This window comes from Dermacentor variabilis, chromosome 11 (genome assembly GCF_050947875.1).
Source record: "Dermacentor variabilis isolate Ectoservices chromosome 11, ASM5094787v1, whole genome shotgun sequence".
NCBI classification, from domain to species: domain Eukaryota; kingdom Metazoa; phylum Arthropoda; class Arachnida; order Ixodida; family Ixodidae; genus Dermacentor; species Dermacentor variabilis.
The window spans coordinates 31,166,872-31,181,933 of NC_134578.1; the positions used below are offsets into that span (position 1 = coordinate 31,166,872).

The window sequence follows — 15,062 nt, forward strand, 5'->3', positions numbered from 1 at the left end:
TCATTTGTACAACTAATTGCCATCCTACTATTTTTATTGTAATTTTTCCGCACTGTATACGAAAAACTACCATGTGCGTTTCTTTGTCAATTATGCTGTCATATTCATCAGACTGCATAAATGTATCAGGCGCATATTTCTCGGGCTTCGTTCTATCATCTAAAGTGCGTGTAACCAATTGTTCTTTAAAAGAGACTGCCTTATCTTTATTTAATTGCATTGTTCTTGTCACCAACTGCCAAGTACAGCGCCTGCTAGAGCCACTCAACCGGCAAACCGCAGCTTTTAGGCCTAGAGTACCTTTTCAGCGCGCACTCATCCGCCTTTATTAGTGCTTCGGACCTCTAAAACTCCTTCCTTTTACAGATCGCTTCGCAGTGAGCACCTTGCGCCATGTCGATCACATTATAGGAGACGTGCAACAAGAGTACGCTTTTATTTAAAATGAATTCGAAAGTGACTTAGTGAAATATGCCGTAAATGTTTTTGTGCACAGTTTATTAGATCAAAGAGAATGTGCGACTGCAGCCGATGCTGTGGCACCGAGGTTCACGGGGTTCGGTGCGATGAAAGACGGCAGCGAGGCAAGTTAAAGCTTCGCGTCGCCGAATCGCGCTGTCGTGTTCCTTGCCGTCGAAAATGTTGGCTTGTTTGCAGCTTCTTCAACACTCTTGCCTTGGTTGGCAGTCGCGTCCTTTCCGTCGTAGGTGGTTTGACGACGTGTTCGTTCACAGTTACGAGTACATCATTGTACGTACCTGCATCAAATGCGGCGTATTCGTCACCAGTGGTACCTGCTGCTGGGTTACGAGCATCATAAGCGTATGAACTGAACAATTCCCGATGCAGTCCAGCTGGACTGTAACATTCGCTGACATCGACACTTTCGCCGAGTGGGTCGCTAGAGCTAGCGGAGACCGCCACTGGGTGGCACCTTCGGAAGGCTTAGGTGCACCTTTACGTGGCGATAGTTGTAAGGCAATTAATCAGACGTAGGGGCCGCCTTGATCGTTTCGTTGTACAGACAATTTCGTTGTATTGGTCTTCATCGTGGAAGCATTTAGAGTAGCAGTGAAGTGTAGGAATTTGGCGAAGATAATTATTCCTTCATTATGCAGGTTAATTCACCATAGAGGTGTTTGTCGTAGAGGCGGCTCAATCTACATTGCAGAAAAAAAAATTCGTGTGCATTGCATCGAAAACGGCCTATGGTAATTTTCATGGAACTGGCAGGAAAGTAGATTTTATAATTGGGTGTCAGCCTCTTTGAGGTCTGAGGGAACGACGTTCGACTAGGCCAAGCATTCACAGGGAACGAGTATGAGAAGGAAAACACGAGAGAAATGAAAATGAGAAAGAAACGATTTAATCACAGAAGGCACTTATTCTCAAGTCATGAAACTACAGCTTACCGCTATTGTTGAAAAGAAAAGTTTGCGGCAAGCAGTCTAACACTACTAGTCTATGAAGCGTAAGCTAACGAAGTTGAAAAGTAAATAATTATTGTCCAATTAGTGATTCAACGAGAATTGTTTCTATGACTTTTTCAGGAATAAGAAGTCCGGTTGAGTTGAAGATCAAAGGGTGAATCTTTTACTTTTGTTTACATTGCGAAATACAAGTATGTTGCGAAGGACAATTGTAAAAAATTAGGTATGCTTGATTACGTCTACACTTTCGTGTAATCAACGCAAATTGTTCGAGCATACTGCGAAGCCAGCACCTCCGTGGTAAACGAAGACTTGCACGTTCTGTTAGCTAAGTGACGATGCTTCTATTTAAACCTTGCTTGATAGAAAAAATATAGTCGGGCTAAGCGTGGACCACGTCTTCTCACCTTTCTCTCCTGGCAAAGCGTCTCCAATAGTGAATACCTTTATTTCAGTAGTCGGTGTTAGTCGAATCCATGGTCACCACTGCCACATCCTGCGTTTCCGGTGGTTTATAACTCCTGTATTCTATATAATTGCTCTTTCCTGTTCCCATGTTGGATTGATCACTGTACGCATGTCTATCTATAGCATTCGTTATGTACCACACATACAAGTTTGTTGGTTGACACTTTTTAGTGGTTTCTGTTTTATACTGATACTTTCTTTTTGTGCCTAGCTAATTCCGCGCATTCTTTCGATTTCGAAGACATGTGTCCGTCATTCTCTTGTTATTTTACTTATTTTCCTGCTCCGCTTCCAACAACAACAACCACAGCAACAAACCCAACGAGAGCAATGACAGTTAGTACGCCCTTCCCTGCTATTAGGCAATCTCCCCACGTCACTTCTAAACTTCTATAAATAGTACGCTAGACCAACCTGACACCACTTCAACAGGAAAGAAAACGGTGAAGCTTTCGAGTGGCTCTCCTTGTAATTACATCACAGACAGCAAAAACAGCAAAACGCACTCGCGTTTCCTTTTTGAATTTACAGAGCTAAGTTGAAAGAACGCGTGTGCCAGGGCCTTCGCCCTGTCCAGTTTTGTTCTTCATTAAGCGAAAACAGAAGCTTTTCTCGCCGTTTTGATTGCTATGTTGGGCTTCATAGGTGAGGACCCGTTCTCAACATGTTTTTTCTTGCATTTCAAAATAGAAAACAAATAAAAGCTCGACTTATTCTTTGGGGTTAATGTGTTAAACCTGTAGTCACTGTAGTCAAAATTTCCGCAGCAATTTGGACCACCTGCGTTTCATTAACATGCGCACAGGTCTGGGCACACAAACTCCTTGGCGTTCTTCCGAGTCAAAATGTGGCCGCTGCGGCCGGCATTTCAGTCCGCGACCTCGCGCTCTACAGCAAAACACTGCGACCACTCAGACACTAGGGTGAGAAATCATAATAAAGAAAGAGCTCCGACTCGCGCTGTCTTCCCATAAAACATCAAAACTGGAAGTCTACACCCTTCAGTAAGCCGTGCCAACAAACCGCAAGCACTGCATTCCATAACATCTGTAGCCGTTTTTGCTCAGTCGTCGACCTCTTGACTGCTTCATTTCCTGTTTGTAAATGTTTTTTGCATGTTCAGTTCCTGTTCCAGAGGCTGAATAGTTACACCGCCAAAACGCGATGCCCTTCTGTCGCTGACCCCCGTCTCCCCCAGTCGCCATCTCATTGCTCCTCCTTTCCAGTCGGCCTTATAAGGACAACGATAACATATCGGAACCCAGATCGGTCGGCCCTACGTTTCAATGCCACAAGAGCACGCAATTTCCGAGCTGTATTGGCGGCCGTCGGCGAATATTGTGTCAAGGTAAGGAACGTCGTCGCGTGCGTGTGTGCTGGGCCCCCGTCTCGAACGTGTTACGGCGAGCTGGTTTCACCGTGAGTGGGGCCAATCGCCGAGCGCAGTTTGAGCCGGAAAGCCGCCTTACGTAATGCGCTCACTCGCTTAATCTCTTTTCCTGGCCTGCCGAGTGAGCAGTCGGCAGCGGTGGTCGGCTATACTGCGTGAATTCCCCCTTGAGTTGCAGGTAAGATACGGAGCTGAAAATTGTTAATTAGAAACGCATCCGATCTGTTTAACTTTTTTTACACCTTCGCGCAGCCCACATTCGTTCCGGACCCCCCCCCCCCCCCCCCCCCCCCAATTGTGTCGTCTCTAAAATTTCCTTATCTCGCCGGTATAAATGGCGAACTTGAGAAAGCTGCGGAAGAAATTCGCACGCTGGTAAAACCGTTCTGAAGCCAAAGATTCCCAATCACTCCTGGGTTATGCCTATCTGGAGTGGTACAAGACTTTTCAATCAGTAATGGTTTGCGACATGATGGTTTCTTAGATTTATCTTCCTACACGTGTGTACTTACTCTACGAATAACTTGTTGAGATGAATAGACTACTAATTTATTATTTGACAAGCGCTTTGGACTGAGAAAAACAATGCTACAAGCAGAAAGTACTTCGTCGATTAAGTTTAGTCGATAGATAGATAGAAAAAAGTTAAATGGATCACTTGATTGATTGATTGATTGATTGATTGATTGATTGATTGATTGATTGATTGATTGATTGATTGATTGATTGGCTGGCTGGCTGGCTGGCTGGCTGATGAGGCGACGCGTAATGTAACGTTCTAGCATTATGGATTTGATCTTCTCGCACATGTTATCCATTATTACCACCCCAGTCCAATACGCAAGTAATAACTCGGAACATTCGCAGGCAAGGACATGACTACAAGGTGGATACTTTTCTTCGCCTTGATCCTTCCCATCTGGAAACTCTGGAAGCGATTGCCGCTTATGCTCGACTTGGGTACCTACTTCGGTTCCTGGTTCCTTGTGCTCCTGGTTAGTTTTGGGATTGCACGGTTGTTGTCGTCTAGATTCTTCAGGAAGCTTGTTGACGGTGACGGCAAAGCTGTGCTGGTGACGGGTGAGTGCATTTTTATTCGCTCATGAATGTTCCCACTAACTGTAAGCTGTGTACAAGGCCGAATATTTTCAGAGAACATATGATTCTTATTTGAAATAGAAATACAGCAGCAGGGATTAGAGAAGAAATTGGTGTATCTTCTGGTTGAGAGTCAATGAAAGGAGGAAGCTTTGGCGGGTGGCGTAATGCGTACAACAGAGCCCAGAGTTGTCGTCTATTAGTGTAAGGAAACATCTGCCAAATGAAGTGTTTGGGAAGCTTTTGTGTATATAACGAGGTGGACCGATGTGATACGGAAGAAATCGGACATCGCTGAACCGGAATTTTGCAATTAAGTGGACATAAAGTGGCGCAACAGTCATGATGAGCACTCAAGGAGCTATAGCATGCTAAATGTAGAAGAAGTAAGGCATAAATTTTTGTTTCATACAATGCATACTTGCATTAGGTGTGATGTCGCCCAAGTTCTCCCGTGAAGTAGAAGTGAAAGTTCAAACCATATTTGATTGAATAATAACGAGGTGCGTTTAGCCATTGCGGACATGAACGTCCCGTGTGGGAGCAGCGAAGGCCAGTAATTGCAACATCTGCTCCACGAAGGTTGCTGTTGTGCTTCGGCCAACAATGTTGCCCCAGGAAATTATTCATGCCGCGAAATACGTCGCCGGATACGCGTGTTTGCAATGTGGTGGGTCCTTCATTTTGAAGGTAGTGAACGCCGAATACACAGTGGCAAAAGAGCATCTGCCCGTCTGTTTGGCTCTCACTTCAGCATTTGATGCCAGCTTGACGAGTAGAACGTTTTTCTGACGCAGGCACGCGTTTAAGGGCGACAACAAAAGGACAGCGCAGTCAATACACTGTCTAGTTCAGAGCTTGCCATCAACGGAAATTTGGCACGCTAAACAATAATTTGAGTGGGAATTTGTTGCCGTCAGGATATGTGGATCGCGCGTCAGTTTCACATTGTTGGCACTGTCAGCATTGAAATAATTGTGACCATGAATAATTTTGTCTTATTCTCCACACTGCGCGCTGTATTGAAGGGACCCTTACACAATTTTCTAATGAATCGTAGAGTGACCTCACTAACGAAGAACGCCGCCTCACGAATACACTGCTGCGAAATTTTTTTCGAATCATTTTAGCAGTTACCTCTCGGCTGCGCGGCTTTCGCGCTCCTTTCGTCTTCACTGGCGCTCTGGAAGCTACACAGGGTAGCTGGCATGGGGTAAGGCTGCACATAAAGTTGAGCTTTTCGTCGGTGAGAGGGTTGGTCGCGCCACCGAGTGGCGGCCATGGTAAGCTACGCTACACAGCATGCCGTTATAGTTTCGGGGGCCACACGCAGTAGGCCCTGCCAAGAACAACTGTCGTGCGTAGACTGGCAGTGCAAAGATGAAATAATTTGTTTCTTTTTGAGATTGCAGATATACATTTATTTTTCATTTATTTTGGTCAACATTAGAAGTAATGGTGTTACCGAGACAGTTCCCACGATCAGTCAAATCAGTCAATAGCTGTTGGTGGGAATCTGTGCTTGCGATGCTGCTGCATTAGGACAATGCAGAGGTGAGAGCAAGTGATTTTTCATTGTTTTGGACGCGACTTTATGAATTCCATGCGGCATGCACTGCAATGATATTTGGCGCACGTGTTCGCATTAGCGTCTTCTACGGAGCGGCGACCTGTTAGTATGTTCAAAACGCGTTTCCGGACCCCTTTAAGAATTCCTTCTTGTTTCCTTTTTGTGGATGAAATATGTAGCACTGGTGATGATCATTGAATGTGTTGGTAGTACTGATATATACTGGACTTGGTTCTTCACAGCGGTCTGTAGTATTGAGCAAAATATGGTTAAACCTAATTATGGTCTTGTTTTAGGTAAACGGAGCCCACGACTTATATATCTAGTTATTTTTTAACTGTAGATGGTTGTTCTTTCTAGTGAGGAAGTAACAATGGAAATTCTGAGTCGTTTTCTCACCATGTAGCGGGTGCTTGGGCACTCACGTTACCTTTTCTTTGCCAGGCTGCGACACAGGCTTTGGAAACCTGCTTGCTAAGCGACTATCCCGCAATGGCTTTATGGTGTATGCCGGTTGCCTGAATGCCTCAAGCGAGGATGCCTGTGAACTCTCCAAGGAACCTAACGTCCACGTGCTTCAACTGGATGTCACAAAAGAAGAGGAGATGGATAATGCCCTCGTGGCTGTGAAGAATACTCTAGGAACTAAAAGCAAGTGAAATTATATGCTTAAGTTTCTGTTGACTGAAACGTATGTTAAAAAAGCTGCATTAACTGCTTGCTCAAGCACAACGAACGTAGCATGGAGCTATGCGCGACCCGCGTATTGAGGGTCATCTTTTATATGTTTGCTGTAAATGGTAAAGTGCTGCCAGTGTAAGTTTCCGGTTGCACACACAAAATAAGTATTCAGCGAATGACAGAAGCAACCCTAGAGATATATTAGACACTTTTTGAGCAAGAAATTATCAAGGATCAAGGCAAGAACTAAACTTCCTCGACCGTATTAGGCTCATCATGGCCTGCACGCACTGTACTTCAAATGCAAACCTCATAATCTACCTGCACGAGAAAAATATATGCGTATTTCTTGTTTACCTGCATGCGCCGCTCACTGCTGTTAGTGTATGTTTAACCACATACTGGGTGTCCAAGAAGTTCTACTTCTGACAGAGTTTGGATCACTACTGGAGTTGCGCGAAACGTCTACCACCTGCAAAAGGCTGTTTCTCTCTCTCTACCACCGGCTTGAAAACATCTGTGCACACGACGCTGCATGTTGTTGAACACTTGGTGAAATATTGCTAGAGTTATATGAGCAATGAGGGGCGGTTTGTAGCTCCGGCGGTGCGTGAGGATTGTTCTCGTACATCTGTTGTCCGAGCGCACCCCACAGACGTTGCCAGACGAGCTACAGGCCTCGTGCTCTCATATCGCACTTGAAAGGGCGATGTCATTCGCGATTATGATAATATTTTTGTTTCTTTCCCCACTGCACAGTTAATTTTTTCGGACACCGAATACCTGCATTTAGGCATAACATGCCCGAAGTAATAAGCTATGAAAGCTTCGCTTTTCAGACTTGGCTATGTATTGCGTGCGTGAAGTTTCTTTCGGTTTGCACCGTGTTTTATGTGACTGCAATTCATGTTCAACCGACAGAACCATGTCTGAAGTTTGCGTTTCACATGTACCGCGACGCGAACTTAGAACAGCGTGACATTCTCGGTCTGAGGAGCACAGGCTGTTCCGCGGGAGATGGAAACTCAGGACGATGAGTCTTTTTCAAGCCTTGAACATTGAAAAAGACAAGTCCTCTTGTCGAAACGTTTGCTCCCGCTTTTACATTGTTCTCGTTTTGCTCATGTTCCAGTTGTGCTGGTATAAGAAACGTTTCGAAGATTCTTTATACCAACTATTAGAGCGTGATCACTATGTCTCTAAAGGTGTTGTTTTGGGGATTTCGCGTTAACACCTTGCATATTTCTTTGGTTTCTCCATGTCAGAAAAAAAGCACGTTACAATGGGGTCATTATGCTGTAATTCGTACAGTTTCCTTTATGATAAAACCCAATGCCCATAAAATAGTATGCTGAATTTATGTTTAGAAATTTCGGCAGAGTAAGAAGAAAGCTGACTGTTCAGTGGAAGTTTGTCAAGCTTGAAACTGAGCATACTTGGGGCACACGAATTGAATTTAGGATAGGTATTGCCGTATGGGCAGGATTCTGTCGTAAGCATAGCGTCACGTGATTAGAACAAAATATGCATGCAAAATGAAACATATGTGGACGTTTAGAATGTCGTAATGATGCCTTAATCGCATAAACAAAACGCAGAGCAGCCGCGACTACATACCTAAAATATAATAGGCAATTCTAGTGCATTGGTTGTAGCATATTTCATTTTTCTTATGAAATCAGTGATACATACGGGCACTGAAATGCTGATATGTGTTTTATTTTCCATTACGACTGCGAAATTTCGTCTGCTATCATCTTCCTTCACCAGACAATCATTCATCCGACACTTACATAGCTTGATGTGGTGACGGGAAAGCCAGTGCTGGTCGTTATCGCACGAAACGTGGCATCCCAAACCTCACGCTTTCGCATGATTAGGAATTACCGTCCTTTTTCTGGACATTGTCTACCTTTCTTTTATTTTAGACTGAACGAAATTAGCACAGAGAAATCATTTGACAAATAAGGCAATTGACCTCCTTTTTTTTTTTGGCTTGGGCAGGGTTATGGGCCGTGGTGGCTAACGCTGGCGTACCGAGTCACGGCCTCCTCGAATGGGCAAGCATGTCATCCATTAGGAAAATCTTTGACGTCAACGTTTTCGGTGTGGTCAGCGTGGCAAAGAAGTTTCTTCCACTTCTGAGGAAAGCGAAAGGACGTCTCGTCATTACAGGAAGCGTCCTCGGTGAGTGTGAAGGTGTGGCAATCTTTGAGTTTGATCAAGGCGCAGAAGCTGACTGACTGAGGTAAAAGAAAAAGTGAAATTTCGCTTGCAGTATCTTGCATGAACCATGGCCGAAAAAAAAATGTTAAGTGCTAGAAATGTTCAGCTAAATGCGATTTACTAACGAATGGGACTTACTTACTAGCGAATGCGACCAGAGAATCGGCAGTAGCAGCAACGAGAAAAAAAGCTGCAAAATCACAGAATTTCTGCGTGACAAGCCAAGCCTACTGTGACCGAATGTATACCTAAAGTATAACTGAAGCAAGTGTATCATAATATTACGTCTATGTTGGCAGTGACGTCATAGAAGCTACGTCGTGACGCTGCCGAGTGTGAAGTCATGGGTTCGGTCTCTACCGAGACGGCCGCATTTCGGTGGGGAGGGGGGCATGCAACAACGCTCATGTACTTATGTTTAGGTTCAGGATAACAAAAACCCAGGTGGTCAAAGTGAATCCGGAGGCTCCACTATGACGTTCCGCGTAATAAGATTGTGGTCTTGGCACGTTAAGGCCGGGGATTCAATTACTTAGCTATGTTACGCACAGCGCGTTTCAAACGGTATGAGGCGCTTTAGAATATGGGGTGCGGGAACATCCTCTTGAAGTTCGATTACAGCCTAAATAAGTGACGAGTTCCAGTTAAAAGCTTGTTTTAAGAGAGTTTTGCCATCTTAATCAAGCAAACGTTAACAAATGGCACGTCTCGATCAACCCCATAGAAGGAATTCTCCGCATAATAAACGAAAAAAAAACAATAAAGAAGATGGACCGCTAAAGCGAGCTTAAAGGAAACCAGTACGGCTTACTTTAGGTAAATACAGAACACTAGACTCACCGTCTTTGTTAAATGCGGCAACATCGTATTCGTCGGCAACATCGTAGTCATTGAAATCGCGTACAAGAATTTGAGGATTGTAGTTTTTGTTTGGCGGTCTTATAGGTAATGTTGCCTTAGACTTACCAAAATATGTTGGGCCTTATAGCACAAGAAACAGCAGACACACTCGCGAAACATCGCTGGCTCAAATTTTGGCTAGCACAAATACATTTACACAGAGTTTTTCCTGTCAATGTTGCCGAATCGAACACATTGCGTGTACGTGTATGTGGTGGAATTTATTTTGTTTTTTAATTGGAGTGTTTCAATACTGACAATTTTTACTTGCACACATCTTAGTGGAAGTCTAGAGCGCGGGAACCGACAAAGACAAAGGAGGCACACGAAGTGCACAGGCACAGTGCTGACTTTCAAAAGAAACGTTTATTTTGCCGGTGCCCGGCTAGTTGTGAAGTGACCACTTCGCAAAAAACAAGATCACACATGCGCACAGAATCTGCTCGTACCGCTATCGCACCCTGGCATTTGAAAAAAAAAAGGTTGGTCGGCTCTATTTCACACAACGCTATCGAAGGACAACTGGCACAGTTATTTCCCGCGAGTGCAATTGCGACAGCCTCGATAATTTCTGGAGTAGGGCTTGATTTTCTCATAGATGCAATCCTGCATTTGTCGAAGACAGGTTGGATCCACAGTCGCGACAGTGCATGGCCTTGACGGCGGATGTGGAACATCGTTTCTGCCGCCGGCGTCACGTGTATGTGATATTTTTTTGGTAAAAGAAAGCTGTTAATAAACCCACGCATGCTACCCGAAATTGCATTGTGGGTTGACGCTGGCATAGCTGGGCTCGGTCGTTCGCGTCACCAATTTGTGGGAGGCGGCGTAAGGAAGTAGGTGCCGTAGCCACGTTTTGTCAAATATAGCTGTAACACACACGTTGTAAGTTTGCTAAGTTTTTGTTTTTTGGCCGTGAATCAACACTCGTGTAATTTTCCTAAACTGGCGCCCATCAGGTGTCTTACGAACGTCTAAAAAACTGCAAAAATCTACAAAGTGTACCTAAGTTATAAGACAATGTTAAATAGAAGATATCGGCAGACGCTTTACGGCTTGATCTCGATTGTGATTATTAGCTTTGTTTAACGACCGATTTACTGAAATCTATATAATGGTTTGACTGTTTCGTTCATCAATCTATAACGCTTATATATGTGCTTGTATTTAATATTTATGAACGCAACATCTGTCTTTCGGCAATCACAAAATGTTCCGTTCCATAGGAAAGGGGGCAAAGTTGCCATAATATAAATTGGTGGCTCTTTGCTTGTGTACACAAGTGTTGTTGAAGATAAAATTGATTGAATGAATGATTGATTGATTGATTGATTGTTTGATTGATTGATTGATTGAAAATGAATTACCACAGGTCGAAGCACGGTACCCACGGGTGTTGTTTACTGCATGACAAAGCACGCAGTCATCTCGCTGGCTGATGGACTGCGCAGGGAATGCGGCGACAAGGGTGTGTACGTCGCCACCGTGGAGCCCACTGCATACAGGTGAGACCGTGCATCTCAAGCTCATTGTATTGTGTCCCCAAATGACTTCTGGATACATCAAATGTTTCCAGAACGCACTTCCTCGCGATTTGAATTTCTGTGCATTTGTTTGCTAGTAGCGATAGGTATGCATGCAAATAACGAGGTTACAGCAAGGAACAGATGCAAGGTGGCCAGGGTAGTGGCACGAGTTCGTGAGCTCCATCTTTAGTTTCACTTCTAGGGTGACGTTCGCAATCTTGTGCAGATCAAACGAGACGTATGGGGACGCGCACTTGCTGAGCTTCTCAGATGCATTATTGCGCTATCTTGACATATTAATACACTCAGAGAAGGTGTGGCAGCGCTCCCAGCCAATCACAGATGAGAGGACTATGAATTTCACAATATAACTGCATTCGACAATGTCAACAATAGCATGCACGAATCCGATGCCCTTAGCTGTCAATGTCATCATCATTATCACCATCATTATCAGCCTATTTTTATTTCCACTACGGGACGAAGCCCTCTCCCAGCGATCTACAGCTGCCCGGTCTCAAGTGCGCTAGCTAATTCCAACTAGCATCCACAAATTTTCTAATTTCATCGCCCTGCTTAACTTTCTGCCGTCACCGACTTCCCTTCTCCTGGCACCCTTTCTGTAACATTTACGCTCCGCCAGTTATCTGCCTTACGCATTACATGGCCTGTCCAGATCCATTTATCCCTCCTAATGTCAACAAGGATATCGGCTTTCGCCGTCTGTTCTCTGGTCTACCCGCTATCTTCGTATGTCATAATTTTACGCGTAAATTTTTTTCCATCGATATTTGCGGGGCCCTTAACTTGCTATTGAGCTTCTTTGTTATCCTAGAAGTTTCTGTCCCATATGTTAGCACTGGTAGAATGCAATGATTGTGCACTTTTCAATGACTGTGGTAAGCTCCCAGTCATAATTTCGCTATGCCTGCCCTATGCACTCTAATCCATATTTATTATCCTGTAAATCTCCCTCCTCATAAAGCGGGGTCCCCTACAAGTCACTGACCTAGATAAACGTACTCCTGCACAGACTATTTATGCAGACGTCTTTAATATTCGCGACAACCATAACACAGTTTTTTATCACGACATTTAATACATTGATAAACATCATTCATAAACCTGACCATGGGTGCCTTTGGACGCAGCAGTGACCATGGCAGTGGCGTAGGTATGATCACGCCACCCCTTATAAGGATCGTTATAGGCGCATAGGCAAGCTGATGGGCAAATGCTCTCGGGTATAACTTTTCCGACGATGACTTTCGCCTATATTAACAAAACACTTTGTGGCCCTAGATCTATAAGTAAGAGCAAGTGTCATTTTTCAGTGATACTGGACATACTATCATCGATGGCGGCCGGCCAATTGCAATAAGCACTTACAATAAAAATTTATGCGAATTCCGCACCTTGATTCTTAAAGCAACGCTTTCTTTGCTTTTTCCTTTGACTTATCTACTGCTGATGCTAATATTTTGCACGCTTCGGGGGGGGGGGGGGGTTGAGAATGTGTATATCTGCATGGCAGAAGTGTGGCAAATCGTAAAGGCAAACTCAAAAACTATGTGTTGTTTTGGGTTCCTTAGTCTTTTCCAAGGACAGCTCTCTGGAACTCCCTAACCTTCTGGAACTGCTTTACAGCACAATGGCACAATGCACTCTGGAGCTACTTATGCATGTCACACCCTCTTCCCCCATCAAGCAGCAGCACTGCAAAAGTGGCAGTGCTTACCTTTGTGCTTACGTACTACAGCCTAGAGAGGAAGGAGAGAGAAGATAAACAGAAGAGGCAGCGAATGGGTAGAAACCAATAAGGTCTCAAAACGAGCTCTAACAGCCTTACTACTTTCGCTCATGGCAACTCACATACATGGGAGGAGCATGGTAGAAAGGAAAAGTGCCGTCAGAAATCATGCCTCGTTTGAGGTTTCTTCAACGAAGTCAGCGCTGCTTCTGGACATGGAAACAGTTGCAGATAAACTGCAAGAATGTGAATTCAAGGTACGGTACGATGAGTTTTCGCTATCTCTGAGAAATAGACACCGTGCAAGTTAATGTACGCGAACAAGCGACAAAGGGCGTACAGACGCAAAGCCGCCTTAGAGTACCGTAACGTCAAGACGAGACTGTGCAAGTGGCCTTCCTCCAATTTCAGCCACGATACGATGCGTCGTGTTAACGAAAATGACAGTTCTAACCGACACGGAGGCTACGACAAATGTCTCACAATGCCTTCAGCAAGCACGTCTCGCTGTGTGTTCTGTGTGTTACTTACGTAGATAAACACAAGCGGTGCATGTAAGGTAACGTTTAAGATCACCTCATGACTCTTGTATGCTGTGGAAATTATCACCAATTTTTTTCAGTAGAAGCAAACAGCACAATAAGCCTCTCTTACATCGATTCCCATCCCGGGTGGGATCCGCACTGGGGGGATACCACGCTGTGGAATCCCGCACGCTGGCATCCGCTTTACCATCCTCCCAGCATTTACAGCGTCTAATAAATCTGACGATGTCTTACATATCTTCTTTTTGTTCCTAACCCACTCACCAGGACACGGATCCTCTCCGACGTCGGTTCTATGGAGGCTACCCGTCAGCAGCTGAGCCTTCTGCCTCGCGAGTCGCTCGAAGACTTCACGGAGCAGGAAGTCGCCGACTGGATGAAGACAGCTGCGACAATCGCAGATCTGACGAGACGTGACGATATTAATGAAGTTGTTGATCAGATGGTGCTCGCCGTCAGGGAGAAAGAACCCAAGCCTAACTACGCCGCCTGGGGTCTATGGGAGCCGGTCTTTTACTTAGTCTGTCGGGAAGCACCAGCCGAACTCATTGACTTCTTGCTGGTTGCCTTTCGCAAGGCAACAAGAGCTGGTTTGCTCGATGGAACATGGCGGTTGTCCCGCATTTGGACGTAATGGAAATTTTACTCAAGGTTCCCGATCTACGAGGAAAAGCAGATCTCTTCACTCTAGTGACTCTTGTATTCTAACGATTCAGCGACTGCGAACAAGAGGTGTCGGCCTACAAACTCCTGGATAAGTTCAGGGGCTCCAGTGTGTACTTGTCAATGCCGTGTGGCAATACATAATCAGCATACCGGGAAAGTAAGGGCCCTGTGAACAGCCCAAGGAACTCTGCCCCCGCGTCTACTGCGAATGCTCGCCACATGCTGCGGCCGTTTCCGGGGACAAAGAACACACAATAAACAGTTTGTTGAGAAACCGAAATCCGCATAAACTAGCCTGCAAGCCACAAGTAGTTAACTATCGGCTCTAAACCGCACTACTTACAGTGCACAATCGCCCTCTGTCTTAAGAGAGGTCACCAGTACACTGGTTCGGACCGCCTTCAAGGGCGAAGGCATTGAACGCGTTGTTGCACTTTTTGAGCGCATGCGCACTGAATGAAAGGTGAAGAGCATTAGTCGAGAGCTACATCGCGCTTTTGCGAAGTTTCTTATTTTCTCGAATTATTTTTATTTCTCCGGCTAGTACTGTGCGCCTTTTGGAATAAGTCAGCTCAAGAGGAGAATTATGCTATCTGCAACAGGCAATTTTTAAAATTTTCATAAAACTTAAAGATGATCTTCCTGTATATATGAACACACGCTTGCAAACAGTTCTCCCATCCCCTCTCTGCCTCTACAACATGACTGCGTTCCCACACTTCAGACACATAAAATTTTTGCCGCTTTGACACTCTTATTGCTAACGGATTAAAAGTGTAAGGTCGCCGCATTCTTCTAATGTTAACTTGTGG

General features: G+C 44.8%; 2 protein-coding genes across 2 annotated transcripts; both read left to right on the forward strand.

Annotated features, from left to right (window-relative positions):
* The first annotated feature begins 4,126 nt into the window (after positions 1-4,126).
* LOC142564624 (dehydrogenase/reductase SDR family member 9-like) lies at positions 4,127-6,619 on the forward strand. Its single transcript, XM_075675691.1, has 2 exons — positions 4,127-4,368; positions 6,401-6,619. Exons 1-2 carry the CDS (start codon positions 4,164-4,166, stop codon positions 6,613-6,615), a joined length of 420 nt encoding a protein of 139 aa, XP_075531806.1. The 5' UTR covers positions 4,127-4,163; the 3' UTR covers positions 6,616-6,619.
* A 4,517-nt stretch (positions 6,620-11,136) lies between these two features.
* On the forward strand, positions 11,137-14,743 carry LOC142564626 (17-beta-hydroxysteroid dehydrogenase type 6-like). Its single transcript, XM_075675695.1, has 2 exons — positions 11,137-11,268; positions 13,852-14,743. The coding sequence occupies exons 1-2, from the start codon at positions 11,171-11,173 to the stop codon at positions 14,216-14,218; spliced, it is 465 nt and encodes a 154-aa protein (XP_075531810.1). The 5' UTR covers positions 11,137-11,170; the 3' UTR covers positions 14,219-14,743.
* Positions 14,744-15,062: the final 319 nt, after the last annotated feature.

Bases quoted from the DNA above. Each gene is read 5' to 3' on its own strand.
- LOC142564624 (XM_075675691.1), top strand. From the start codon at position 4,164: ATGACTACAAGGTGGATACTTTTCTTCGCCTTGATCCTTCCCATCTGG. The intron at 4,369-6,400 runs GTGAGTGCATTT...TTTCTTTGCCAG, and splicing joins CAAAGCTGTGCTGGTGACGG to GCTGCGACACAGGCTTTGGA.
- LOC142564626 (XM_075675695.1), top strand. From the start codon at position 11,171: ATGACAAAGCACGCAGTCATCTCGCTGGCTGATGGACTGCGCAGGGAA. The intron at 11,269-13,851 runs GTGAGACCGTGC...CCCACTCACCAG, and splicing joins GTGGAGCCCACTGCATACAG to GACACGGATCCTCTCCGACG.